The 9,671-nt window shown below is 41.7% G+C and overlaps 1 protein-coding gene across 2 annotated transcripts; it reads left to right on the top strand.

Annotated features, from left to right (window-relative positions):
• Window positions 1–742: 742 nt before the first annotated feature.
• On the top strand, window positions 743–4,664 carry LOC116187105 (nitrate reductase [NADH]-like). 2 transcript variants are annotated; one of them, XM_031515704.1, is made up of 5 exons: window positions 743–1,480; window positions 1,561–1,932; window positions 2,106–2,246; window positions 2,752–2,981; window positions 3,089–4,664. In XM_031515704.1, exons 1-5 carry the CDS (start codon window positions 841–843, stop codon window positions 4,406–4,408), a joined length of 2,703 nt encoding a protein of 900 aa, XP_031371564.1. In that variant the 5' UTR covers window positions 743–840; the 3' UTR covers window positions 4,409–4,664. The 2 variants fall into 2 exon arrangements, with proteins under 2 accessions (XP_031371564.1, XP_031371563.1); XM_031515703.1 differs by having other exon boundaries at window positions 2,749–2,981; window positions 3,089–4,662.
• Window positions 4,665–9,671: the final 5,007 nt, after the last annotated feature.

Below are 9,671 nucleotides of genomic sequence, written 5' to 3'. Positions count from 1 at the left end.
CCCTTACTTTTAACTGTGACTATTGTCATTTGTTGAGCCAAATTAAGGCCGAGCTCATTTGCAATTAGCCTTTCAAGGGTGCGAGGTGTTGTTGATCGGCATCTTGTGGCAACACGCTTGTATCTGTTACAAAAATTGGGATCAATCAACTGCTATTGCAGGCTAACAGCTAACAATCTTACTCGATAAGGTCATATAATGTGATATTTAGGTATAAACTGCTTGCGTTTTTCCAATGGATTATTATGGCAGCGCGCGATGGAGGTTTACACATAAGTACGAGAAAATTGTGTGTCATGCATGCCGAGTTGCTTGGAAAGGTGTTTTTTTCGGTATGTATCATGGTATTCAGAAATTCAATGAGTCCTGATTGATTCAGTTCAGGCCCGATTGACCACTAAGGGACGCTCTTCTAGTATGAATTTTCATTATCACGAAACTCGAATCCGATACTTTATCTCAGAAGAATAAAAGTCAAATCACTTGAACAAGTCTATTTTGGTTTGCTTGGAAATGTGCTTTAATGTGGACATCCCCAATGTCCAGGGAACCAGAAACCGGTTTCGAATTGTCCGAGGAAAACTGGAAAACCAAGTTCGGTGACGTCACTCGTTGGGGGTTACGCAACGTAATCAGATGGGCCCCATAAAGTCAGACATTCCCCTAAAGACGTTTGTACCCCCCTACGCCGGAGCCCCATAAATAACCGTCGTCGCCACGCCCTCTGGCTCCCACCAACTTTGATACGGTCGGTCAGTGAACAAAACATACATAGATCAGCAGATCTCTCTCCGGTATCAGTTTCTCCTCTTGTTTTCGGCCTAGTTCGCTCACTCTCCGATGGCGGCATCAATCAATAACCGACCACTCAACCACCTCGAACCCTCCCTAGACGGGGCCGTCCTGTTCTCTTCTTGGAGCTCCTGCCCGAGCCGTCCATCAGATTCTCCTGACGCCCCGGCCCGAGCCTTGCAAATGAATCCTGTTCAGGATGAGGAGCACTATAGCTTGTCAAGCGAGGATGAGGCCGGTCAGTCGAAGGAGTACGTTAAAGTGATGATAAATGGAAAAACCGACATCGAGTCAACCGTCCATGACCCACTCGATGAATCAACAGCCGACAGTTGGATCAAGCGCAGCCCTTCCATGGTCCGCCTCACCGGGAAGCACCCTTTCAATGCAGAGGCACCACTGGCACGCCTCATGCGCCACGGGTTCATAACACCGGTCCCACTCCACTATGTGCGCAACCACGGACTGGTCCCTCGGGCCAGTTGGCAGCATTGGACGATCGAGGTGACTGGACTTGTGAAGCGGCCAGGGAAGCTCACTATGAACAGGCTCGTAGCTGATTTCCCGAGCCGGGAGCTCCCAGTCACCCTGGTGTGTGCCGGGAACCGACGGAAGGAGCAAAACCTGGTCAAACAGAGCATCGGATTTAACTGGGGACCAAGCGCAGTGTCCACTTCGATTTGGCGAGGTAGATGTTATAAATGTTATATATTCTGTTTGACATCTTATAAGCAAAATCAACTGTTAATATGTTTGTGTCCCACAAAGGTGTACCGTTGCGGGATGTTCTAAAGAGATTCGGCATCATGACCCGGAGAAGCGGGGCCCTTTATGTGTGCTTCGAGGGGGCCGAGGACCTTCCTGGTGGTGGTGGGTCGAAGTATGGCACGAGCATCAACAAGGAGGTCGCCATGGACCCAGCAAACGACATCATACTGGCCTATATGCAGAACGGGGAACTTCTAGCACCGGATCATGGTTTCCCTTTGAGGGTGATCATACCGGGATACATCGGGGGCAGGATGGTGAAGTGGCTTCGGAGGATTATAGTCACGACTAAGGAGTCCGATAACTACTACCATTACCGTGACAATAAAGTCTTCCCATCTCACGTCGATCCCGAGCTAGCTAATGCTGAAGGTAATATGATTTTATAACTTCACTAGCTAAAGTAATCTGCTACCTCATATATATTAAATTTAGTATATTTAAGATTATGAAATGGACCTTCATTTATTTATTTATTTGCTAATCTGGACGTATATCCAAAATATCCTCCAATATGATATGTGCACACACTATTGAGGTTGCAGCTTGGTGGTACAAGCCGGAGTACATAGTCAATGAGCTGAACATAAACTCAGTGATAACTACCCCTTCCCACGAGGAGATTTTGCCCATTAATGCCTCGACCAGCCAGAGACCATATACCCTGCGCGGCTACGCCTATTCTGGTAAGTTTTGATCTGATAATTGCCTTTCTTCAAACTAGGAGCAATTTTTCCTCGGTACGTCGAAAAATTATGTTCTGCTACGAGAATCAGATAGAGCTCGGTTACGATGGGGGTGAAAAGCAGATACCACATGTACAGTGAAAACCGAATGTTATAACTACAATAGTTTCGTCGAATTAGACCTGCTTTCTAGATATCATGATGCCATCCAATGGTGATTCACGTGTAAAATAATAAGTATGTTATAGCATTTTTATGACTGAGTTTGTATAATAAAAATTTTATTGATTCTTCCTTGTCATGTATGAAATGGAAAATGATAAAGGAAATGAAGGCCGTCAATGAGCCATGGACACAGCATTGAATGGATGAGGTCATAATAGATAAGGGGCCAGAAGGAGAATTAACTATTGGAATTTGTTCACAAGAAGCTAAACGGAAAAGAAAAGATAAAGAATAATTAAAATTTATAGAATTTGAAAGGAGAGATGCATATATGCAGGAGGCGGGAAGAAGGTGACACGTGTAGAATTGACAATGGATGGAGGTGCCACGTGGCACGTGTGCGAATTGGACCACCCGGAGAAACCCAACCGGTATGGAAAGTACTGGTGCTGGTGCTTCTGGTCCCTCGAGGTCGAGGTCCTCCACCTGCTCCCGGCCAAGGAGATCGCGGTCCGGGCCTGGGACCAGTCCTTCAATGTGCAGCCCGAGAAGCTAAACTGGAATCTCATGGTACGTAGTAAGCAAGATCCAATCAACTTTATCCTACGTAATATGATCGATCTGCTTAGTATAGTCATTCAATGTAATAACAACGTTACAATGCAATGACATGATAGGGGATGATGAACAACTGCTGGTTCAGGGTCAAGACGAACATGTGCAGGCCCCACAAGGAAGAGATCGGGATAGTATTTGAGCACCCGACCCAGCCCGGGAACCAGTTGGGTGGCTGGATGGCCAAGGAGAGGCACCTTGAGCAAGCATCCGCTGATGCCACCCTGAAGAAGAGTGTCTCGTCTCCTTTCATGAACACATCCTCAAAGACATTCTCTGTCTCTGAGGTTAAATCACATAATTCGGCCGATTCCGCATGGATCATAGTCCATGGCCATGTCTACGACTGTACGCACTTCTTGAAGGATCACCCTGGCGGGGCCGACAGCATCCTCATCAATGCGGGGACGGACTGCACCGAGGAATTCGATGCCATTCACTCTGACAAGGCCAAGAAGCTTCTCGAGCAGTACCGTATTGGAGAACTGATCACAACTGGCTACAATTCGGACTCCTCATCAGGCTCTAGCTCCTCCGATGGCCTAGTAAAGGGAGTGCAGCCCATTAAAGAAGCAGTGGGCCCAGCAAGACGTGTCGCACTCCGCCCCGGCGAGAAGATCCAATGCAAGCTAGTCTCGAAGACCTCGATCTCACACGATGTCAGGATTTTCAGGTTTGCACTCCCATCAGAAGATCAGCTACTGGGCTTGCCCGTTGGGAAGCATTTATTTTTGTGTGCCACGATCGACGGGAAGCTGTGCATGAGGGCCTATACGCCTATTAGTGGGCCGGATACAATAGGGTACTTCGACCTCGTGATCAAGATTTATTTCATGAATGTCCACCCGAAAATTCCCCAAGGCGGGCTCATGACGCAGTACTTGGAATCGCTTCCGATGGGCTCGGTGTTGGAGGTGAAAGGCCCCCTAGGCCACATAGAGTACACCGTTCGAGGAGGGTTCTTAGTCCATGGAAAGCCCAAATTCGCGAAGAGGCTGGCGATGCTGGCTGGTGGGACGGGGATCACACCAGTTTATCAGATAATGCAGGCGATCCTCAGGGACCCAGAAGATAAAACCGTCATGTACCTTGTGTATGCCAATCGAACCGAAGGGGACATACTGCTAAGAGAAGAGCTTGACCGATGGGCGGAGGAGCACGGTGAGAGGCTGAAGGTGTGGTACGTGGTGCAACAGGCTCCTAACGAAGATTGGAAATACAGTGTCGGGTTCATCACAGAGAGCATTCTAAGGGAACACGTCCCTGAAGGGTCGAAGGAGGTCCTAGCGCTAGCATGTGGACCCCCACCGATGATTCAGTCTGTGCAGGCTGATTTGGATAAGATGAATTACGACATCAAGGAAGCAATGCTGCTATTTTAGAGAAGGCCATATATGGATTTGGTACCTCAAATAAGATATCATCTATCTAACCAGTCATTCTCTAGCAAGTTCTGGGATATCCAGTCTTGCAAATTACTTGAGATCAATGCTGAGATTTAGCATAGGTGAAAGATGTGATTGAAATATACCGACGTGATCTGTTTCTTTCTATCAATAGAAATTATCATGCATTAGAATTGATTCCTATGAGTGGAGAATTATGGTTAACATATAGATCGTTCGATATGCAACTTGCTGCTTAAGGTCTAAGCAGAAGAGTGATATTTATTTATTCCTACAGGACAGGTCCAGTCCAAGATTGTGATTTTTCAAATCATAGCAACGCGGAAGAATAGAATAATCACTTTAACTTTGCCTTTTCCTACTACTTTTCATTTCAAAAAAATTATATACTCTAAACCTTTTCTTGTTTTTGGTGAAAGTATAAGGTGCCTTGGATCTATTGATCGCTATTAATTTTATTCAAACGTTGATTTGGCCCCACCGTTAGTGCCACATCAACAAAATTCATTAAAATTTGAGAAATTGACGGCATGCTAGATTTGAGAACAAAAGCATAATTGGTGATTTACTGTTCATTTTAAAAAGTTTGTGTTAGATTTGAGAAAAAGTTTTTAAAAAAATTGAATCTTTCTTGCCATTTACCCTAAACTTTATTATATACATAAACTATGAAGATCTCTTTTATTTTTAAGAAAAATGTTGAAGATAAACAGTTTAAAAGAAAAAAAAATCCATTTCTCTATTACCTTATGTATTTTAAAATTCAAAATATTTTAGAAGGACTAAAAATAAAAACAAAAAATTGCAGTTATCATGAGCATTTATTACAGACGTAATCAATATTTGAACATACTTATTGCATATCAATAGATTTTTTTTAGTTTTTTTTTATTGAATGTAAGTTTCAGAAATTGAACTTTTGTCTAAATCAATAACTTTTGTTTTTTCAAAATCAAGTATGTGGTCGCATATAAAAATTATGAAGGATATAATATCGCATTCGACTTTATATATATAGATAATTGGTCAAATTTTACATCTTATATCTTACTTACACTATATGATCTTATATCTTTTTCCGTTTGATGAATATCTTATTATTATATATGTGAAAACCTCATGTTTAACTGCTTTAAATTATTTATTTATTTTATCATATTCTAAATTCTCACTCCTACTAATCTCCTATATCTATGGACAATATAAAGAAAAAGAGAAAAGGTTCCGACTTTCTTTACATTAAATAAATTGCCCACTTCAATTAATTTGTTTATAATTGTCAAAAAGCCTGTCGAAATAAACAATAAGTGTCATAAATCTAGCAAATTTTCCTTGAAATCAATAACTATATTGATGAAGATGCACGTGACAGCTAGTATAAAAATAATAAATTAAAGATATTTGCAGAAATATTATACAACAAACGAGTCCTAGCCTAGGGTGTTTGGATTAAGGGGACAGGACGGAAAGGAGGGGAACGGAAGGGAAGGGAAATATTTCTTCTTGTTTGGACATGCTATAATGACAAATTCTATAATGGGACACTAAATTATATTATGTGGTGAAATGTTAATTTTTTTAGTACTAAAGATAATATTTTACCCCATATATCTTTTAATGACATCACAAATTTATCGAGCCAAATGTAAAGTATAATAAAATTTGATAGTCGCTTATGTGTCGATAGCGTGTCGTTGATATGTTCATAAATTAAAATCGATGTACACGTTGATGACATGTGGCAAACGTGTCCGGCTCATATTTGACCGATTTTCTTTAAAAATCAAAATTTATGGTTCGGTTCGGTGATGATAATGAGTGACGTGGTAGAATGTGATTGGTACACGTGGTGGGAAGATTCGGAAACAGTGGTATAATATTAGAGATGAAAATAATAAAATGAAAATGTGAAGAACTAGAAATACTATGGCAAAATATGTAAATAATGGACGAATGAGATTAAAAGTTGGTGGGATCTAATGACTGAAATTAATGTTCTATTATGAAACACAAGTTAGAATTTCATTGTAGAATCTAGCCATTATAATGGAGGGTAAGGAAATAGTCGCCTCCTTTCACCTTCAACACCTTCTTTTCTTTCAATCCATATTTGGGGTTGGATGGATGTGAAATATTAACAAAAAAATTGGATTTATTCAACCCATATAAATTGTCCATTTTTTTCCTAATAAACCCATATAGAAGGAAAATATTATCATTTAATTTAAATTTATCTCCCTTCCCTTCCATTTAGTTTACTAACATTTATTCAAATAAGGTTAAAATTTTCCTTTCCTTTCCTTCCTTTTTATTTACTAAACATATCCAATAAAGCAATTTCCTGTAGTAGGGAAAGTTTAATTAAATTTTTGTGGAAGTCAGAGGAGAGAGGGACGAAGAAAATTAATAATTAATCTTGTCTTTATTTTTCTTCAATAGCTTGAACAATTTTTTTAGGGGCAAAGTCGGAAATAAAAGCTAGACCAAATCCTCTGTTTAACTTTATGCTAGAATTGTACCCAAGCTTTGCGCGGTATTACTTTTTGGATTTACGTAATTTTTTACTTAAGCTTTCAAAATATTAACACATATTATTGAAAATTAATGAGAGTTTTATATTCAAGTTAGTAATGATTAGAAAAGCCTGTGCATAGTTCTTTTATAAAAAAAAAATTAGAACAAATCCCGAAATCTGCCCTTGCCTTCATCACCCCTCTCCCCCTTTCACCATTCGCCACCACCTGCATTCATCGCCAACAGCCACAGCAATCACCGCCGAGAGCCACCCGCTACTGTCGTCTCTGCCACTGTTGTCGTCGTCCCTGTCACGCCATCGTCAACGCCCTAATTTTTTTTTCTTCTTCTTTGTCGTGGGTTAGAAAGAGGAATGGGGCCAAATTGTAATAAAAAGAAAGTGAGGGATGAAAATGGAAGAAAATAGAAAAGTAGGGTATAATTCGTAATTACTGGCACAGTTAGTTACAAAGAGGCAGGGAACGCATGAACTAGTGATTCCTTGTATAAAAGGACACTGATGTAATAATTCAGGTATATCTCTATGAATGAAGAGATTACCTCTCTGATGGCTTCCCTCTATCTCTGAATTTCTTCTTCTCTCGATTTCTTCTTCTTCCCCTCTTCTCTATTGTCGTTACTGTGAATCCAGTTCATCACAAGTGGTATCAGAGCATCTCCTGGCACCTATGGGGACAGGAACACGCACACAAGAAGTCAGTAAGATGGCCACAGCCTTAGAGGAACAAGATAAAGCAATCATCGAGCTCAATAGCAGCACAAGCAACACAAACAATAGGATCGACCAACTGACTGAGATGATCAGCGGACTAGCACTGCAGCAGAGTCGACTGATGCAGCATCTGCAAGTTGGTGAGTCGAAATCTATCTCTCATCAACCCGGTGGGTCTGAGGTAGGGCATTACTCTACTACCACTAGGATTGGTAAACTTGAATTCCCTAGATTCTGTGGTGATGGGGTTAGAGATTGGTTATATCGGTGTGAGCAATTTTTTGAAGTGGATGAAACTCCGAAAGATATCAAATTAAAGCTAGTTGTGATTCATCTGGAGGGAAGAGCCTTGCAATGGCATCAGGCTTATGTAAGATCATTGGGGATAGAAGGGAAAATTGTAAACTGGAATGAATATGTGGCTGCAATAGTGGCACGATTCGGTGACTCTGGGTATGATGATCCGATGGCAGATTTAAAGAATTTGAGGCAAGTAGGGTCTGTATAGGATTACATGATTGAGTTTGATGCCCTGTTGAACAAGGTAACAATTATTGAGGCCGATGCCCTTAGCCATTTCCTGGGAGGACTGAAGACTGAAATTCAATTACCTATTCGTATGTTCCACCCTGTTACAATGACCCAAGCCTACTCTCTAGCCAAACTACAAGAGTCTACCTATACAGCCCTCCATAAACCTGGCTCATCTGTCCCTAAACTACACAATATCTTTTCCAGTAACAGCTATACTCCCTCCGAGAATACACTACCCAATACACCTAAAAACAACCTTATAACCACCCACAGAAACACCTCGACAACAAGTTACAAGGGTACAGGCAATGGGTTACTGCCTTTGCCAACCCTTACCCACCCAAGAAATACACCAAACCTACATAACCGACCACACAAAACCCTTACCCAGAAGGAGATGGATGAAAAAAAGCCTAAGAATCTCTGTTTTTGGTGTGATGAAAGGTTCGTACCTGGGCACAAATGCTCGAGGAGGCAAGCCTTCCTCATTGAGGTAGAGGCAGTGGAAGAAGGGCAATAAGAGGTAACGGAGGAAGAGTTGGAGGAGACACCATCACCGTAGATATCCTTACATGCTCTCTTGGGTACTAGAAGTTGTCAAACCATGAGGGTAGTAGGAATAATGGGCAAACGTTTGTTGCACATTCTGGTTGATTTAGGGAGCACGCATAATTTCCTAAATGAAGAAGTGGGAAGGAAGTTGGGCTGCCAAACTGAATTAATGCCTGCTGTTAGGGTGGCTGTAGCCAATGGGAATGAATTGAAGTGTGAAAGGGTGTGCAAGAAGTTCAGGTGGAGAATGCAGGGCAAGGAATACGTGGCTGACATGCTGTTACTGCCACTGGAAAGCTATGACATGGTCTTAGGAGTACAATGGTTGGCTACCTTGGGAGATATACTGTGGAATTTCAGAGAACTACAAATGAAGTTTGTGGTAGATGGCAAGGAGATTGTTTTGCAGGGAAAGAACTCTGAGGAGCTGAAGACTATCAGGGAAGAACAAATGGAGAAATTGCTACAAAAGAAGGACCAACTGGCTACGGTGTAGCTTTGTACTCTGGAGCTGGCTTGCACCAGTAAGGTGCAATTGAGTAGCAGTGAAGGTCATCAGGAGTCTCCAGATCTGAAACCTCTACTAAGGGAGTTCGAAGATGTTTGTAGAGAGCCTAAGGGCTTACCTCCCAAAAGATTACAGGATCACAGGATTCCATTGAAGGAAGGGGCACAGCCTATAAACATTAGACCATACCGATATCCTACATTACAGAAAGTTGTTATTGAGAAGATGACTAGGGAAATGATGGAGACAGGTATCATTCAGCCTAGCCATAGCCCCTTCTCATCTCCAGTGGTATTAGTGAAGAAAAAGGACAGTTCGTGGAGGATGTGTGTAGACTACAGGAGCCTTAATAGCCTGACCATCAAGGACAAATTTCCTATCCCTCTAGTAGAAGAATT

The sequence above is a fragment of the Punica granatum genome, chromosome 8 (genome assembly GCF_007655135.1).
Source record: "Punica granatum isolate Tunisia-2019 chromosome 8, ASM765513v2, whole genome shotgun sequence".
NCBI lineage: Eukaryota > Viridiplantae > Streptophyta > Magnoliopsida > Myrtales > Lythraceae > Punica > Punica granatum.
Note: the sequence above shows the minus strand (reverse complement) of the source record. Positions and strands in the feature narration are given on the sequence as shown.

What these genes read in the sequence shown, in the direction of transcription:
- LOC116187105 (XM_031515703.1), top strand. Translation starts at nt 841, where the DNA reads ATGGCGGCATCAATCAATAACCGACCACTCAACCACCTCGAACCCTCC. An exon ending in GTCCACTTCGATTTGGCGAG is followed by an intron (nt 1,481 to 1,560) that starts GTAGATGTTATA and finishes TGTCCCACAAAG; the next exon opens with GTGTACCGTTGCGGGATGTT. An exon ending in GCGCGGCTACGCCTATTCTG is followed by an intron (nt 2,247 to 2,748) that starts GTAAGTTTTGAT and finishes GCATATATGCAG; the next exon opens with GAGGCGGGAAGAAGGTGACA.